At 38.7% G+C, this 20,270-nt stretch overlaps 1 protein-coding gene across 1 annotated transcript; it reads left to right on the top strand.

Moving 5' to 3' along the window:
* The first annotated feature begins 12,442 nt into the window (after positions 1-12,442).
* Positions 12,443-19,136, top strand: LOC122656415 (transmembrane 9 superfamily member 8-like). The gene is made up of 7 exons (XM_043850921.1): positions 12,443-12,667; positions 16,453-16,617; positions 16,715-16,824; positions 16,926-17,034; positions 17,139-17,251; positions 17,356-17,506; positions 17,630-19,136. Exons 1-7 carry the CDS (start codon positions 12,554-12,556, stop codon positions 18,785-18,787), a joined length of 1,920 nt encoding a protein of 639 aa, XP_043706856.1. The 5' UTR covers positions 12,443-12,553; the 3' UTR covers positions 18,788-19,136.
* The last annotated feature ends 1,134 nt before the right edge of the window (positions 19,137-20,270 follow it).

Here is a 20,270-nt window from a genome sequence, read left to right as displayed (position 1 = left end):
CCTTGGTTGATGACCCTGCACGTGCTCCTACTGGCTCCTATGCTAGTGCAGGGGTTAGGCAACCTAGTAGCAATCCCTTGCCCATTAATAAAATAAGAAAAAATACATGACTCGCCCTTACTAGGTTTGATTCATCCGAGTCATCATGTTTTGAAAAGAAAAAGTCTAGTTAAAAAACCTAGTTTTCCAATTATAATATAGGGGGGGGGGATCATGCTAGACTGTGTGGTCCCTACACCAGCTCGAACGCCAAGGAGAGCATGCAAAGGCATCCAAAAGGGATGAGATTTTTCATTTCATTGGAGGTTGGACTGTCATTTCACCCTTCCTATGTCACGCACCCTGGCAGCCTTCTCTTTCCTAAAATATAAGGGAAAGAGAACGCTACCTGGGGCGTGTGGTATGCTGCCCCTGAACCCAGACACAAGGGTGGATGAAATGACCGTTGCATCCCCACAAAAGGTGGCATTTCCTAAGGGTGCAACAGTAATTTTATCCGCCCCTATGTTCAGGTGTAGGGACAGCACACCGCACGTGCCCAAGTAGTGTTCTTCTCCCATAATATAAATACCTTTAAATTATTTAAAAAAAAAAAAAATGGTCCAATTGGAAGGGGGGAACAGGCTCCTTTCAATGGTCTGGCTTAAGGAAGACGTCCTTTATTGAAGCATTGAATACATTTAAGCCTAACGAGTGTGAACTAATCCTAATAATCCCAAGTTCCCAACCCAATAACTCCTTAATCTATCGGATCAGGATCATCTCCAGGGAGTATGGAATGCCCAAGATGTTGCCAGCTGTTGGACTGTGCTACACACATCCCTAGGTATGCAGCGAGATGGGTGCAACACAGCTCAACCGCTGGATGGCCCCTAACAGCACCCTGGGCGTACGCCTACCTGGAGACGAGCTAAATTCTAATCTAATCAGTGCTCATTTTCCAGTTAAGTCGTAGCTTTGTCATGTCAATGGCCACTTGGCCAGCCAGGACTCCAACCCACTAGATTACCACATGCTTAAATAATCTCTAAGCCCTCTAAACTGTTGGTTATTATAAGATTATATTGATGTTATGTGGATTCCAATCTGATGGTTTGATTGCTCATTTGAACATAAGCGCGCAGATCCTTTCAGTTTCAAATAATATTTTGCAAGTACAAACAGCTTTTGAATTTGCATTGATCAACTGGTCAGTCTTTAACCATTTACCAATCAATGTGAGAGTCTCACGTACGCTATTGTCTTGAATTGGACCATCCATCCATTCTAATTAAAGAAAGGGGTGTGGTGGGGTGTAACAATGATGTTAGTAATTAGGTTGGCAGAGAGCCTTAACTCTTCTCCATTACTTCACCATAACTACTTACATGGCTTGTTCCGAGTTCAGATCTGCTACCCACATGAGAACGGGTGGGGACAGATTTGAACCCTCCATGGGGTGTGGGGCCCACTTTTAGGGTGTAGGATCCACGCCCCATGGAGGGATCAGATTTGTCCCCACCCGTCCCCATGTGGGTAGCTGATCTGGATTCGTTTGTTCCATCTACCTCCTATCTATATTTAACCATTTGTGAACTTGCTTGTGTATTGTCTAGAAGCCTGTAGGAGTGGCTCATGCATGGTTTGTAATCTCAGATCGGATCGGATTGGTGCCGATCCTGAGAATAGATCAATCCAGTATCTAGGTTTTATTGGATCGGACAACTCGGTTGGATCGGTCAATCCGATCAGAGATTAGCCAATTTTTTTTTTATCGATATTTTAGGGATTTTGACCCTTTTTTGAATATTTTATCAATCCATAACGAGTTTTAATAATATATTTATATTTTTAACCGATTCAAGTCCGATCCAATAAAACTTGGATTTTGGTCATTTTCAATCGATCCAAGTACAGTTTGAACGATCTGGATCGATATCAACTATAACCGATCCCCAATCCGATACCTGGATTTTGTACCTTGGGCTTTGAACCCTCTTGGGAAAGGTTTTTACTCAGTTTGACTCTTACCAATGTCTATTGAGTAAGAAAATCCAGTCACAGTATGAATCCTGCCGCAAGAAATATATTTTTTTCTGGAAAAAGGAAGATTCTCTCTCTTTCTTCACTAAATTTGCGGGTTTCGTCTGTCTCCTGATTAAATATATCATTTCACTCTTCATTGTTTTTTTTTTAATGAAAATTTCAAGCGGGCATAATATATTTCAATCCAATGTTCAACATTTACATTGACGGTGTAGCTAAATCTTCTTCTAGAAACATTGGGTGCTTACTGGCAAAGACCTTTTGTTATATACGACTATAAAAGTTACATCATATGGCATCCTTAGGGTATCCTAAGAAATAATATCTATCAATTTTCGATTCCAATTTATTTGTCAGTTGCTCTGTAACATGTGCAATGTAGACTCACATCCTATGATGTCTACCAGACTGGGCTTTTGCCCTTTCCACATCTCACTGTAATTCCATTGTCTCTCATGTAGTCCCTATATTCATCAGACAAGTAATCTCCACCTCGATCACATCTAAGATATTTAATTCATTTGTTTAATTAGTTCTCAACCTCGGCCCGAAACTCCTTAAGTTTTCGATGCATTAGATAAACGTATCCAAAATAAAAGAAGTCATCAATAAAAATGATAAAGTATCCATAACAGTTGGGCTCACGTTCACGTACGAGAACGGCCCCCAACCGTTCAGATGGAATCCACTCCATGTGAGTCCCATAGGGTGGATTCCATTTGAACTACTGTGAGCTGTTCTTGTACATTCACGTACGTGAATGTGAACCTAACTCTATCCATAACTATAACTGGCCTAAACATTCAATCAGATGATATACATTAGAATGAATCAATTCTGGTACACAACTGACTATTCTACTCTTTTTGGAAAAGGGTTTCTTGATCATCTTACCTTGTAAATAAGACTCAAAAGCCAGATAAGATTCTATCTTCAAACTTTCCAAAGGTGCATTCATTATCAATCTGTTCAACATATCTACTCCAATATGACTTAACCTGAAATGCCATAAGTATGTAGAGCTAAATGGAGCTAATTTTCATGCTTGGAGTTTGCAATTCTTGCACGTGACTTCCATATTATGTGAAAATTGATATGTTAAGGTGGGACCCAAGTTTTATAATGACATGTATTGTTTTATCAACAAGAAAGAAATGCAATTTCACCGCCAATTCAATGGCGAAGAAACATGTGTTCCGGTGCTTCTAAAGGTGTTCGATCCCAACCCAACATATGTCATTTGAGATAGAAAAACACTTCTACCATGATTGTGATTAAGAAGATTATCTCAATCGCATTCTTAATGAATCTTTTTTTCCCTCACTTTCAAGTGTTTTGGTGGCAAGTTTGATGAGTGCTTTCTTTTCTATGGTATTCATTTGAAAAAGGAAATTATGTTTAGTAATCTTCAAGGTTCATAACTCACATTTGACTTTAAAATGAAAAAAATAAAAATAAAATTTAACCCTAACTTTCACACAGGGATAGATCGACTCAGATCAATCAGAATAGATTGCAGTTGGAATGGATCACTAAACAGTGCTTACTCTATGTTAGTATTTTTTTTTTTTTTTTATAATAGGCAGGCCTCAACTGGAGTTGAAGTCATGATCTTTTAATTGTGAGGTGTTGATCGTTGTCAAAAGGCATTGTTAATCGTATGAGCACAGATGTCGTGAACAACCATAACAAGTAAAGGAAGGAAAGGATAACTATAGGGAATTAATAATTTTTCTTTAAAAAAAAAGGAAAAAAAAGGCTGCCAGGCTGCTTGGGTTTGTGCAGGGACACTCTGGAAGGGTGAAATGACTGTCCCTTCCGTGAAATGAGAAATCCTACCCGTGTTGAATGCTCTGTACACACTTTCATTTACCCGCACTAGTGTTGGGCCACGCACCTTCGCGGCGATCCCCCTCCCTAATAGATATTTCCTCTCTTGTTTTTTAAGGTGAGGGTTTGATGGCTCTGCCCCCTATTAGAGATTTCCTCGTGCAATGGGTACATCCTTTTGAGAGTCCCATGGCTTCGCTCCCTTTTCTTGTGCATGGTTCTCTCAGTCGGAGTTTCTCCTGTGCTGACTTTGTTTGAATAAAATTTGTTGTTGTTAATTACTTGATCCAAAAAAAATATATGAGAAAAGGAATGCCACTCGTTCACGGAGCATGGTGTGTACTTGCACCCAAACACATCCATGTACGAAATGATCGACACATCCCCTGAAAAGACGGAAAGGATCAAAGATACATCAATCATTACACATACGATTGTGTCTGAGCACGAACACAAATATACGTCACGCTGCGTGACCAGGAGGCATTCCTTTTCCCATATCACCATATGTATATATAGAGTTCCTAAACTCACAAAGTAGAGATCTATTGCCCTAATAATAATAACTCACCCTGTCACCATTTTTACTGTCTATCGGGATCCTCCTCATTTTCTCTAAGCAAGCAAAGAATCCAAAATGAAGAAGTAAACTAAAATTTCAATAGTATTAACAAAAAAGGAACATAGAATTCAAGGAGATCATCTCCATATTCAGGATCAAGCCAATGTCCTTAAGGCAGCTTTATGCTTTTAGCCATTTTAAGGGCTCCTCTCTCTCTCTCTCTCTCACTCTCACTAGTGGGCACCTCACCTCACAATTCACAAAACCAAGGTGATCCCATGAGGAGATACTGATGTAAGTCAATGATCCTCAAATATGTGTGTGTGTGTGTGTTTCTTTTTCTTTGTTTATTTGATATAATCATATGTATGTGTGTGTGTGGTTGTAACTTCTAAAGATGCAATTGTTGGAATTAGGCGTGAGGAGAGAGTATCATAACTAAATGATGCTGATTGGTCACATTCTCATGATGGTTGGTAGTTGATATGCTCTATTCCTTTCAAGGGGACCACTTGTCTCCCTCTTCCCCTAACCTCTTATTTTAATTTCTAACCTTTTCACATCTTCTCTCCTTCCTTTTTGATTTCTATTTGGGTTACCATCAAGATTCCCTCTAGGTTCTATGTTCTTTATAAAGTTGGACATGATTGAACCCACACATCACCGACTGCCCCAAATTAGGGTTCCCTCCCTCCAAAGTCTCCAACTATATTATTATTCTCTCTTATTTTATGTTAAGTTTGAAAAGAGGGGAATATACACTAAAATTTGTCAAAAAGCACCCAACTCTCTCTCTCTATATTTGGGGACAAGCAGAGAAGCATAAGTTTAAGGTGGACAGTGGAATGTGTTTGGTTTACACTTCTTTAGACAATTAAAAAGTAGTGGTGGAATAAATTTAATTTTTTTTTGTATGGGGTCTATGGGATCTCTCTAGTTAGGGTGGGTCCCATTTAATGAAAGTCTTGGTGCCAACTGTAACTTGTTAAGTGGACACCTACCTATGCTTAGATCTACCCTAAGAACCCACATTCCATACACTACACTTGTAACTTGTAAGTAATATCAAAAGGAACCTCTTAACTTTTTGCTGTACCCAAAAGGGCCACACTTTTTTAAATCACAATATTAATATGGATCCCAAGTCCCAATATCACATTATTGGTGGGTATGGATCTGGGCTGGGGCCCAAAAGAAGAAAAAAAAAGGCCCAATCCTTTGAATCAGAACCCCACCTAATAGAGTGCAACATGTGGAGGTAAACAACATTGAAAAAATTAAGGTTTTTTCTTGCCGAAGTAACTTGATTGGTCATATCTACCCTTCTTCATGCTACACAAATTGTGGCCATCTTGGTGAGCTTTGCAACGTACATCCCCTACATGCAAGGTTCGTAACCTCAGTCTCGGATCGGATCAGTGTCGGCCAAGACCGGTCCGATCCACCTATACGGACAAGGGTAAAATGGAATAAAAACAGGGGTAAATGTGTCTTATTTGGCCGATCTGAGCGTGATACCAAGATAACAAACCGTGTCTACATGGCTGCTAGGGCCATGACTCCTCTGCACTGACCAGAGAAGTCCCTCTAGTCAGCTCAGTGACAGTGGAGAGGAGCTGGATCCCAAATAGAATAGAATTTAGCTCTTCTCCAGGGAGCCCAGCATGCCCAGGGTAGTGCTGCCAGCCATTGGGCTGTGCCACACACATCCCTAGGCATGCATCGAGATGTGTGCGGCACAGCTCAACCGCTGGATGCCCCCTAGCAGTAGGGGTGTCAAACGATCGGTTCGGCTCGGTTTCGGTCGGGCTGAATCGGGTTTCGGTCTCAGAATGGTGAGACCAAAACCAAACCGTTAAGAAACTTCGGTTTCGATTTCGGTCCGATGTGGTTTTGGTTTATTTCGGGTTTTCAATATTGGGTTAATACAGGTTTAGATCGGTTTGCTTTCGGGTTTGAGCCACAATGAAATCTTAAATTCATAATTTGTAGTGAGAAAAGATTCAATAAAAACACTTCAATTCACCTTCCCAAGTACAAAAAACAGTATACAACCAAAAATAAGAAAAATGATTTGATATGTTCATCCGTTCTTGTTGTAATTCAAACAAAGAAGAATAAATTATGTGGGGAAGAATAGAAGATAATTAATATTCAAATCAATGGATAAATAAAGTTTGTAGCGAAATCATTGTTACAAATCATATAGTTATTTATCATTAATTGTAAGGAGAAAGTAATTAAAATTGAAATCAATGAATAATCACTGAGAAGATAATTAATATTGAAATCACAAAAAGAACTCTACTATCAAATCATTTTGGATAACCAACTAATTTTGTATAGTAAACAAGGAGATCAATGGAAGAAGCATGGTTAATCAATTTCCCTTTTTTCAACCTCATGCTCATTGATTTGTAACAATTCCCCTTACAACCAGAAAATTGCTCACTAATATTGAAATCAATGGGTAATCAATCCACCTATTCATAACCTTATACTCTATGTTTTTTTTATTGGTTTCATTCGGTTCGATTTTCGGTTTGTTATCGGTCAGTCCGGTGCGGTCCGATTTTCAGCCGGTCTTGCAATACCCCAGCCCAAAACCAATCCAATAAGGATTGGTTCGGTTCGGCCCAGGTTTTTCCGTTCAGTCTTAACGGTTCAGACTAGGTTTTGACACCCTTACCTGGCAGCACCCTGGGCGCTGAGCTCCCTGGAGACGATCATGAGAATACATATTATTAGCAGCTAAAATATTATAGTGTAGGGAGAGGGCCGGGCATGCCGCCAGCCTACCAAAAGTTGGTGGCATGTAGGGGATGCCATTCACTGTGGGTGTAGAAAAACTCGGTCCTTTTTGTAAACTCTTTTAAGTCTTGCTAACTTTGGGTGGAGCTTGGAAGCTAACTTGGCTGGGCTTGTCCAAGCTCCACCCACGGGTATCCCTGATTAGAGATCTTAACAAATGAACATATCGCAATTTATGGGCTGGGCTTAGATCAATAGGCTTCTTTGTTGGCCCAGGCTCTCCAACTCACTCTGGAAAATCAGCTGGGTTGGGCCTGCTAAGGAACCTTATTCCATGAACATCCCCACTATCTAGCCCAATAGCCCAGAAACCCATTCGTTTACACTCAATTGGTAATGCAACCTCTACCAAAGAACAATGACTAAGAAGTAAGGAGGAGGCCTCAACCTAATTTGAGTCAAATATCCACATGACAATACTTTCCTCCTTTGCCTCTATTAAGGCCCATCAAGCTCTTGGGTTAAAATGGCCTGCAGTGGGTTGTCCACAGGCAGCTTTAGATTGAGCCTATTAGGTTGGATCTTTTAATGGAGAAACCAAAACTTGAACCTGAACTGAACCAGATTTATACCAGGCTGGTTCACAGAATGTGAGAGAGATACCTATATGGATGGAGAGGAATGCACTAGTCTCTGATGGAAGATTTGAGGACAAAGTAGAGCACTTGGGCTCAATTAATAGTGAGTCTCTATCTAGACGTCTTGAACCCTTCACATCTCTCTTTCTCTCTCTTTTTTAGCTTTTGTTTAGGCTTATGCCTCTGCAGTGCGATCCGATTTTCAACCGGTCCCATCATACATCAATCCAAAATCAATCTGATAAGGATCGATTCAGTTCAATATGGGTTTTTCCGATCAGTTTCTATTGATTTTACCGATTCAGCCTAGGTTTGGCACCCCTAATTGGGCTACCACTTGAGTATTGGATTGAGAGATTAGTGAATTGTTAGAGGAATTAAAGATGAGATTGGATGTTCTAATCACCTGAACTGAGTTTTGAGGTAAAAGCAAATCAGTTTCTTATTTGATTAGATGGTTAGATATTAAAGAGGAGAATGTGAAACTGAATCACTTTTTTATTTGATTAAAGAGACTATCAACTGGGTTCTTGAGGTGCTGCACCACTGTTATTTGAAGGTAAACTTGATTAAAAGAGTATTGTATTGAGTTCAAGAGATTGAAAAGAGAAAATGGGTTAAACTTTAAGGTAAGTAGAAAACAAAATTTAATTGTAGAATTTGGATCCTGTAATGGATCTCCTTCATCTGCTCTCTTCTTTTGATTGAGCTCAGTTGGTGTAGCTATTGGCTTGCATTCAAGCATATAAAATTTAGACTAGAAAGAAAGAAGAGGAAAGGAAGAAGAAGAGAAGTTGAATACCTAGGAGTTGTTGTGGAGCTGCTGTGTTCCTGTGAATGGTATTGTTGTAAGACAACATGTGCCTTCCGCCCCTCTCCAGTAGGGAGTTGTGTACTGGATGAGGGCCTTAAAGAGAAAGAGAGTATAATTGTGTCCATCCCAGTGCTCCTGATGACTAGAATAAGACGATAATGCGGTCTACATGAGACTAGTGCTTGCCCTTCCCAGTGCTCCTGGTGACTAGATACATGGAGTAGGCAAGACTAGTAAGATGTTTTAATCTAGAGCTTGTCCTTCCCAGTACTCCTCGTGATTACATACATGGAGAAATCAAGTGATCTAGAGAGATGTTAATGCCAAATGTTGATTCTCCCCAGTGCTCTGGGTGACTTGTTACATGAAGTAAAGCGCATCTGTGATGCCTACTATATCATCCTCCCCAAGGTTGCAACGCTTGAGATTCGAGTAAAATAATGATACGAGGTCGACTACTACCCTCAACTTTAATGTGTAGTCTGGTAGTTCACTAAATGGCCAGGACTTGACCTAACTAAATTTAGAATGAATATTACAAATTGTTATATCTGTTTCTATTTTAGTAATTGTACGGTTGAATGTTTGAATGTATATGACCATATACACTTCACTGGGCATTAGCTCACCCCCTATATGGATGTTTTCAGATGAAGAGACATGTGAACAAGCTTATACAGCTCCATAATTCTTGGAATGAGAGCAGTGTTAGGATATCAGAGTCACAGAGATATTTTAAGAACAATGTTATTTCAGAATGAATAATGCAGAAGGATGAATTAACTGTGTACTGTAAGTTGTATATAACTACATGGATGACAAATAGAGAATTTTTATTGTGCACATCTGTATTTAGCTACCAGTAGTGTATATATTTGACTTGAACTATTACCTAATATTTATTGTTTTCGCTGTGTTGTATGCGTGACTGAGATTAATATATTACTTTTATTTGTAAGATTGTGACCTTTTATTCTAGTATGTACTAAGGCTAACTCATCTGAAAATGTCTCATAAAATTGGTCAATCCACAAAGCCTACATCAAATATCATACCTTGTTGGATTGAGGATGACCATATGGACGTTAAAATGAAATATAGACGTTAAAGTGATAATATAATAGTAATAATTATGTAATATATGGTTCAATCACTAACTCTCTTATGTATATCCATGCATTATCTTGGTAATCATGCACCCTCTTTGTAGCCCAAAATTCTTTTGCCCTCTATTTTATGAAGTGAAAAACTCCATTTGGACTGAAACTTAGCATGTAAGTAGAGAACCTTAGGATCTACCTGTCCAAAATTTGGTCTCATCTGACTTGCCATTTGAGAGGAAATTGGTATAGACAAGGGAGTGTCAAAAGGTCTCTATAAATGAGGAAACCTCACTCTATATAATGGATTGAGGTATCGGTATCGAACCAGTTGGATCGTATTGGTATCATTGAGGCCGTACCTGACCGATCTTGGATCAGGTATCGGTATCGATTCAAGGGTAAAAAAGTCAAAAAACTTAATTTTTAATGAAAAGTAGGGGTAATATTGACCGATCTGGGCTCATACCCGACCGATCTATATCAGTATTGATCTCTATCAATACCAATACCAATACTGATATCTCAATCCTTGCTCTATATTTATTAGATGCCACTTATTGTCACCAAAATGGTGAAGTGAAAAGTTGTAACTTTCCTTTTATTGGTCATTGTCTTATTCCCAAAAGTTCTTGAAGGATTGGTAGAAAAATATTTTCAAAATAATTTGAAACTGATTTATTATTATGTTATTATAAAAAAATTATCATTGTGTTGCATATCTTTCGAGTACTCATGTAAATTGACAAGATTTACCCTCATAAAAAAATCATATTATACTAAAAGGGCAAGAAAGTTGCTCAATTCAAGATGAGGTTCCTTGCATTAGTCCACGTGTTTTCAAAATTGTAACTTACTACTTTCATCCAATCCTACTTGAAATGCGTAAGCGCTAATTATTTTGACAATCTCTTTCTCCAACGTAAACCTGATAGATATAATTCTATCTCCGAATCTTTTAATATCCACCACATCATTCTTTAAAACTTTATCCACTATTATGCCTACTCCACTTCTATTATTTATATTTCTTGTATATCGAAGTTTAAAGTCATCAAACTCCTTAGGTTTTTTTACACTTCCATCTAGTCTCTTGAATACAAGCTATGTTAATCCTTCTTCTCCTTTACCTGTTAAAGATTCAATATTCTAATATGATAATCTAATCACAAGCTCTTGGATTAGCTTCTTTACCCACACTCGTCCATAGTGTAAAAACCTTTCCATACTTGTCACTGCATTAGGGTGCCAATTCAACATATCACTTAGAGAGGACGTTCTAGCTAACCCTTGCTCAATTTTCACTACACCCAGGTCATAGTGTAGCGCTTTGCTTATTTTGTGGGGGAATGCCTTAGCATAACGTTTATAATATAAGGTTAAAGAATCTATGTAAAAAGCTTTGGCTGTTTTTTGTTTTTCCCAATGACAACTACTAACCTGACACACCAATCTTCCTCCTTTAGTCGGGCTTGAGAGTTGAGATCGGTAACACTGGCGGAGTTATATTACCCAAATGTACATCATTGGCAAAATACAAAAGTAATTTAGCGCCTACATGATAATACGTATGTTTCTCTATTTCTCTGTTTTTTTTTGTTCTTGGAAACAAAAAAAACTGTTTGTTAACATCAATTCATTTTTTTTTATTCCCTGGAATGAACCGAGACAAAAATGTTGTTGAGAAATAAAAAAAAAAAAAAACTCCAATTTGAAGGTTCTTTATCCCACAAATAAAAGGAAGAAATAAGGGGATGGGGGTGGGGGAGCTGTTATTTAATGAGTACATGGTTAATTTGATGGGCAAAGTAGTAATTTCATGTTCAAATAAAACACAACCTGTAATGCAAATTCAACCACAACCACCACTATTGTCGCCGCCGGCCCGCCACCACTCTTCGCTACCACCTCCACGTCCACCACCTCCTCTAGCAGCAGTTGCCACTATTTCTACCATTTTGTGTTCAAAATAAACATAACCTCCAATGCAACTTCAACCACCACCACCGTCGCCGCCACTACCACTACCTCTACCATTGCCACCGTCACCTCCACGACCGTTACCTCCATCTCCACCTCCACCAGTGCCACCTCCACCTCCACCTCCAACTCCACCACCACCGCCATTGCCACCGCCTCCATCGTCACCTCTGCTACCATAACCACCACCTCCACCTCTGCCACTCCACAACCACCAACAATACCATCGCCACTGCCACCACCACCACCACCACTACCACCAGCGCCACCTCCACCTCCACCTCTACCTCCACAACCGCTAACACCACCATCGGTCCACCACCACCACTTGCACCAAATTTTCAGGTATTTAATGACATTTTTAAAATTTTATAAAAATTTTAGAAATAGAAATGATTGTGCATAACAAACGAGTTTCTGTTTCTTTTTTGATCTCAAAATAAAAATCTCAGCGTTACCAAACATGATTTTTTATCCAGAAATTTGACAATGTAACAGAAATACAAAAAATCGTTTCCATGGCCAAGTATTATCATGCAAGCCCTAAATTCCCAGAATTAGGTTCCATTAAGCCCGTTAACTCCGTTAATTGTATAAGCCAAGTTACGTGAAGTAACATTTTTCTTCCATTTATAGTCACACACCCCTTTGTCCCCATTCGGTGCAGCTTCCCGTCCCGTTCTTCGCGTATTATAAATGTAAAAGGAAGAGAAACAAACAAAAGAAAATACAAAAGCGAAGGTTGAAAGAAGAGCAGAGAGAACACGACGGTGTGGATCCAGATCTCCTCTTTCATCTTCGAGGCCTCCTCCTCTTGAGAAGTTAAGCTCTCTCTCTCCCCATCTGTGATGCCATGGAGATTCGTCGGTTCTTAGCATTTAGTCTCTGGATCTCTACGCTGTTTCTGCTCTTCATCTGCGGAGATTGTTTCTATCTTCCCGGTGTCGCTCCGGAGGATTTCGAGAAGGTCAGTTTCAACTTTTTTTTTCCCCCTTCTATTAACTGTTGGGGCTGACCTAATGGTAAGATTCTTGAATCCTGATGCGGTTATTGATTTGCTGGATCTACATTTCTCCCGTCAGATCTGTGTTAGTACCTGCTTAAGTTACAGAGAATATTAGGTTTATTAATCGAATTTACGAAAAACATTTGTTTTTCCGTTGATACGTGGGTTTCGTTTCTGAGGATGGTTTAGTTCGCTTGGATGCATGAGACTTGAGAGAACTGAGTGTCGCTTGTCTTTTCTGGATTGGAACGATGGAGGTCGAGGAATCATGGTGTGGTGTTGAGGATAATTTATTGTTATTTATTAGCTATTGAAAGAATTGCTGCTCTGATTTTAGACATTCACGGGGTGTGGATTGCTATGGAGCGTGAGCTGGAATAAATTCAGGCTCTGTTGTTTTTCCTGCTAATTATGGATGAATTGGTGCTTAATGGAAAGAAGTTGTTTTTTCTTTGGTGTATTTCATGTGAAGGGTTAGATCTACACTTTGACTATTTCTACTGGTACTATTTTTTTTTTTGGGGGGTGGGGGTTGGGGTGGGGAGTTCCGAAGCTTGAACGCTCCCATGGTTAAGAATGTAAGACCTGTAATGTCATTTCTCATGGGAATAAGGAACACAATGTTGAACCCTACAGGTTTTGGGCTCTTTTATTGCGGGTTTTGGGGGGGGGGGGGGGAGGGAGGCCTGGTTATCAAAGTCTGACTTATTTGTGGTTCTTAGTATCACTTGCTTCTCCATTACTGCATCGCATCATTGGTTGTCCAATTCTTTATCTTCTGTGTGCATTTTGGTCATCTTGCCATCTTACTGATCACAAAAATACTATTGCTCTACGTTGAAGTTTCATTAGACATCATCATTTTCACTGCTATTGTTAAACCCTACTATCAAATGACCTATGTGAGGTGAAAATTAAAAGAAAAAAAGAATTATAGGAGACAAAAAAGTCTATACGTAGCAATTTACGTCCAAAACTCATGTGAAAGTGACCTTGGTCATAGATACCTATGATTCATTTTTGACAAGAGGAAAACCCTAAGAGCTTAAGACCACCTTTGGATGCATATGTTTCAATCAACTAGGGAAAGAAGAAATGGAGAAAAGAAGGTCAAGTATGATCCAGTAGAATTCCATCATTCACAAATTTGAATGGCCCAACCTGAAAATGTCATGGGAATAAAATTCTTTGAGAGAATCTTTTGATATCTGTGCTGAACCTTATGCACCAATGCACATGTAAGTATAATTGAGAAGGTCATTTAAGAGCATTAGATATGGTATATATGATGTAGAGAAGGTTCCTACAAGCATGAGGACCATATTTAAACAGAGAATTAATTGAAGGAAAAATGGACTGGGATGTAAGCATGAAGAACTAACTGATTTGCTGCCTCTTTAAACGCTTTAATATATTGAAAGCACTAAACAATAGAAAGTAGAAAGTAGGAATAATTTCCTGAAAACCACACTTTCATCTAAATACCAGAAAAATTCCTTAAGCAGTTTGGTCGGAGCACATTGTCCAGAGATCTTTTATGACCATATAGTTTTGATTATTTCACCATGTCCATCCATGTAAATTTCTCCACCATATTATTCAAATCCAAAATTTTGTTACTGCAATGACCAATAATGGTGCTATTGGTTTTTCTTTAAGGGCCTGTGTACTGTTCTTTCTGGAAACCATGAATATTATAATCAATACTATTGACTCCATAACATCATTAAGTTCTAGTTTTATTGGTCTAATAGTGTAAGACTAGAACTAGAATAGGTCTAATCCCAGGCAGAATCAAATAGAAAACCCTCAGTGAACAAGAAAGAGAACAATGTGATCTCAAATTGGATGGAGGAGAATGGGAAGATCTCAAATTGGTAACCACAAGTAAACAAGGGAAGTAAATAATAGAATCCTTCAAAAGATGGGAATGATCCAATGAACGGTTTGGGAGTTTTTTTTGTAAAACAGCGATCTCACGGGCAGAGATCCCTGAGATGGAAAAAATTGAAATTACATTCAATCCAACCAACAGATTGATTTGAAATTTGGATCAGACCTCAATCCCAGTAAATCAAATCAAAGCCCTAAGGTTTCGCGATGATCCAAAAGATAGATTAAAAGTAATTTGAAAACTCCAATTATGAAGTAAAGAGAACTGGGAAAAAAAGAGAAACTTTGGTAACTCACAATTCAGCAGGCAGAAGGACCATGAACAGTGGTCGAGTACTGTTCATGGGCAGTACTTTGACTTCCCAAAGTTGTATGGAAAACAGATCTAGGGTCTGGAATGTGTGGCCCAAACAATATATGCTGAAAATACACAGAAAACAGAGTATGCTGCAGATTGATTTAAATTGAAATTAAAATCTGTTTAGGTTTTACCTGATACGAAGGATTGAATATATGATGAAGGAACAATCAACCCTCTTGAAATCAAGTGTCAAGCACTAGCAGCAACTATATATTAAACTCAGAATGCAGAAACAACCAGTAGTTGACGGTAGAACAGAACAAAGGAAGAAGAAAACCTATCTCAGGCCTAGGGTATCCCACCCACTCTGGCTCTCACAGATTCTTAAGGCTAAGCAGCACTTGATAACTTCAATTCATTCGATCATATCTGGCCTTGTGGGCCTTCCATTGTATTTATAGGACTGAAAATTAAACTCCTAATCAAACTGTGAAAACTTAAAACTTCCTCCTACTATGAAAAGGAGAGCTACTAAGTTATTACAATGTGGCTGAAATAAAAGACAACTAATAAATAAGTATTCCTACTTGAATTAGGAATGGAAATAAACTAATAACACTACTGCTAAGCCTAATCCCGTATGCCTACTTTGTACCCCCATTTTAGGCCCATTAAAGTGGCCAATTACAAAGAAAACTCATGGGATCAAAGGCCCAACACATACATAACCCAACTCGAAGCTTATTTCCAATAAAGTAAGTCCCTTAGATGACTTATCTGCATCATCCAGCATAGGCTTTACAGTAAGACTGACATTTACTAATTACTACTTGGCTGCATGCCTGAGGTTGAGGTGAAGCATCTGTTTGTGCTGCCAAATTACTTGTCATATTCACTTCTCCTGTACTGCCATTGGTAAGAACACTCTTTCATTCACTCTACACTTTGAACCTTAGCCTTGGCTCCATATGGAAGGCTCCTAGAAGTAAGGGTGATTAAAACAAAGGAATAGAAGGGGGAAATATAAATTAGATAGGATGAAGGCTGGTATTTCAGTGAGGAAGTTTCTTCTTGTGGAGGGAGGGTAAGCTATAAATATGGGGTTGGCATCTGCAAGTGGGACTGTTTGGAAGTGCGTAGAACTTTATATTATATGTGACAAGTTTTAGGGAAAGGAATTGCAACCCCTATGCATTTTTTGTTCTGCCATCCATGCATTTCAAGGTGAGGAATGCGGATATGATCTGTTCCTCTGAGGATTATCGCTGTTGGGTTGGGAAGCTCAACGAATTCTGTTCTTGCATTTGTTGGTTCCTCTCCTCTTATTCTCATCAAGAACTATAGTCTAAATTTATTTTTTTTGAATTAATTACTCAATTCTTTTGTTGGTGGGGGTTACTTTTAAATATATTGAAGAGAGAAAGAAGGGGCTGAAATGCTGAACACCAACTATGTGGTCAACTAGCTATGCTACACGTGCTAAAATTTTGTAAATTGTAATACTATGCATGCACTTATAATTTGTGTTAAAATATATTTCTTCTGGGTGCAGGGGGATCTACTGCAGGTGAAAGTTAACAAACTGTCCTCTACAAAGACTCAGCTTCCTTATTCCTATTATTCTCTGCCCTATTGCCGTCCAAAGAAAATAATTGACAATGCAGAGAATCTTGGAGAAGTTCTTCGTGGTGATCGTATTGAGAACTCTCCTTATATGGTTAGTTGAATATATTAGATAATTCATTCGCTTTGCAAAATTTCCTGACTTGATTGTTGCATGGTTATGCCTTCTAATTAAAGTGGTTCTTTTGCAGTTTAAAATGAGGGAACCACAGATGTGTAATGTGGTCTGCCGGTTAACTCTTGATGAAAATTCTGCAAAGGCCTTTAAGGAAAAGATAGATGATGAATACCGGGTCTACATGTGAGGCACTGTTGTTGGAAGTCATGAAAACTACATTGTACCTTTTTGGCTTTATTATTACAAGCCTTAACTATTTGGGGAAACTATGTTGCGTGTTACAGGATTTTGGATAATCTTCCTCTGGTTGTTCCGATGCGAAGGCAAGATCAGGAATCTCCTACGGTATATCAACATGGCTTTCATGTTGGACTGAAAGGGGCATATGCTGGGGTAATAGCTTGATTGGAATGTGACACACCGCCATTTTATTATTACTCATCAGGCTTTGTGATATGTGCGTGTCAATTTCTTATTTTACTTTTCTTTGTTTGAAGGTCAAGGGCGAAAAGCATTTTATTCACAACCATTTACAATTTACTGTGAAGTATCACAAAGATTTACAGACTGACTCTGCAAGGATTGTGGGGTTTGAGGTCAAACCATTCAGGTCAGTTTATATGGGAACCCTTGTCATTCTGGATGTCATCGTACTGATTCCTCTTGCCAGATGTATGCTTAGGATATGGTATCTTATTCTCTTGCTTCGTCCAGTGTTAAACATGAATATGAAGGTGAATGGAATGAGAAGACTCGGTTAACAACCTGTGACCCACATGCAAGAAAAACGGTTACCAACTCCGATTCTCCTCAAGAGGTTGAAAATAAAAAGGAAATTATATTCACATACGATGTTGAGTTTGAGGTTAGTTCCTGTACACTATTCTTTAGTATTAACCATTTCTTGTCTTTCTAGTTCTCTTTTCCCTCCTTTTCTGGAGTGGTGGGAGCATTATCAATGAATTGTTTCTATGATCTTTTATTTTAGCCAAGTGATGTGAAGTGGGCATCTCGATGGGATACCTATCTCCTTATGACTGACGACCAAATCCACTGGTTCTCAATAGTCAATTCTTTGATGATTGTTCTCTTCCTCTCGGGCATGGTTGCTATGATCATGCTGAGGACACTGTACCGTGACATCTCCAACTACAACCAACTGGAGACCCAAGAAGAAGCCCAAGAAGAGACAGGATGGAAGCTGGTCCATGGAGATGTCTTCCGGCCCCCATCAAACTCTGATCTACTGTGTGTCTATGTGGGGACAGGTTTCCAGTTCTTCGGGATGATTCTAGTCACCATGATCTTTGCACTTCTTGGATTCCTCTCCCCTTCAAACCGGGGTGGGTTGATGACAGCCATGCTCCTGCTCTGGGCCTTCATGGGCCTGTTTGCTGGTTACTTCTCAGCCCGTACATACAAGATGTTTAAGGGAACAGAGTGGAAGAAAATTGCTCTCAGAACTGCATTCATGTTCCCTGGAGTTGTTTTTGTTATTTTCTTCATTTTGAATGCTCTTATTTGGGGGCAGAAGTCGTCAGGAGCACTTCCTTTTGGAACCATGTTTGCTCTTGTTTTCCTTTGGTTTGGAATATCAGTCCCTCTTGTATTTGTGGGTGGCTACGTTGGGTTCAGGAAGCCTGCAATTGAAGACCCCGTGAAGACAAACAAGATTCCAAGGCAGATTCCAGAGCAGGCCTGGTACATGAACCCAGTCTTCTCAATCTTGATTGGAGGCATACTTCCATTTGGAGCCGTCTTCATTGAGCTTTTCTTCATTCTGACATCCATCTGGTTACACCAATTCTATTATATCTTTGGCTTCCTCTTCATAGTCTTTGTGATCCTTGTCATCACATGTGCCGAGATCACAGTTGTTCTATGTTACTTCCAGCTGTGCAGCGAGGATTACTTGTGGTGGTGGAGATCGTACCTGACCTCAGGGTCCTCGGCACTCTACCTCTTCCTTTATGCAACCTTCTACTTCTTCACAAAACTTGAGATCACGAAACCGGTGTCTGGGGTGCTGTATTTTGGTTACATGCTGATTGGCTCATATGCATTTTTTGTGCTGACTGGTACTATTGGTTTCTATGCTTGCTTTTGGTTCACAAGGCTCATCTACTCATCAGTAAAGATAGATTGAGTAATATAATCAGCTGGGTGGCTGTTTGGTTCATCTGTTGGAGGAAGCAAAAACTGTCATGCTGGATTGGATATGGATGGCAGCTTATTCCTCTTAAAAATGGGAGTTAGTGCTTAGGTTCAGTTTTGCATATTGAAGGGCTATTGATTCTGTTTGAATAGAAATTGTTCAATTTCTTAATACACCGTAGGTTCTCCGAATTTTCCCCTTTTTTTACCTATCTGTTTACACAAGTTCGTATGATTAATTTTTGTTTCTTGTATCTAAGCAAGACTTGTGATAGGATGGTCAAGGCATGCTGCCATTATCAACAACTGCATATGTTAGAAATGAAAGGATTCATGTATTAGTGTACTACTGCTGCTTTTGCTATTAGGTTTTCTGCTTTATTTCAGGTTAAAATTGCCATACCAGGAAAACGGCATTCCTTTACCTCACTCCTTCCTTCTACTTTCATGCACATTGTATGTATTTTTTGCTATGTTTGTTATGCATAAATGAAGAGTTTTACAATGAAAAGCATATGAATAAAGCAAAAATGTTATTGAATACAAATTATTTTTTAAAAAAAAAAAGGTGTTTGGTAACTATGGTAATTTGTATTTTTGGGCCAGAAAAGAAACATAAACATGTTTGTTATGCAATGTAATTTCTGTTTTTGGAGTTTCTATAAATCTATAAACTTTAAAAAATGTCATTGAATACCTAAAAAAATTGGTGGTGGTGGTGGTGGGAGTTGTGCATTAGAGGTGATGTATTTTTTAAATATGAAATTATTGCTTTGCCCATCAAATTAACTATGTGCTCATTGAAGAGCAACTTCCACCCCTTATTTCCCCTCTTTGTTTATGGAACAGTGATGATTTATATTAAAGTTTCTGTTTTTTGTGTTTGTGTTCCTCAGTGCTTCTAGTGTTTCTTAGCACTTTGTTAATTTATAGACAAAAAAAAGAACCGGTGGTAATAGAGAAACATAATATCATGTAGGGCCTAAAAATTAATTTCTAAAAAAGGTTTTTTTTTTTTTTTTTTAAAAAAAAAAAAAAAAAAAAAAACATAGGTGTTATCATGTAGGGCCTAAAAATGAAGGGCAAAATCTAGTTTGTAAAAAGCGTTAAAACACATTTAAAATGACGTTGCCGTTTGTTACCATTTTAAATGCATATTCCTGTTTGTAAAAAGTATTAAAAACCTCCTTTTTCGTTTTAAAAGTGTTTCTATTTTTTTTAAAATGTTTTTTATACAAAATTTGGTTGTCATCCGCACTGATTCGCTTAATAGTTTATATCTCTCTCTCTCGAATTTCGATTGACCTAACTCTTTCGTCGCAATAATAATGACTCGAAGGCTATATTTCCCATGATATCACCTTCAACTCGAAGTTAAGGCACGGACCCCAAAATTGAGCTACAAAATGATGCATCTATTAAAAAGGTTCTAAAGCGATGACTCCCAACTCCAACTGATCATGCATCTCTATGAG

Source organism: Telopea speciosissima, chromosome 3, assembly GCF_018873765.1.
Source record: "Telopea speciosissima isolate NSW1024214 ecotype Mountain lineage chromosome 3, Tspe_v1, whole genome shotgun sequence".
NCBI lineage: Eukaryota > Viridiplantae > Streptophyta > Magnoliopsida > Proteales > Proteaceae > Telopea > Telopea speciosissima.
The sequence above is the reverse complement of the archived record's forward strand: the minus strand, read 5'-3'. Positions and strand labels throughout refer to the sequence as shown.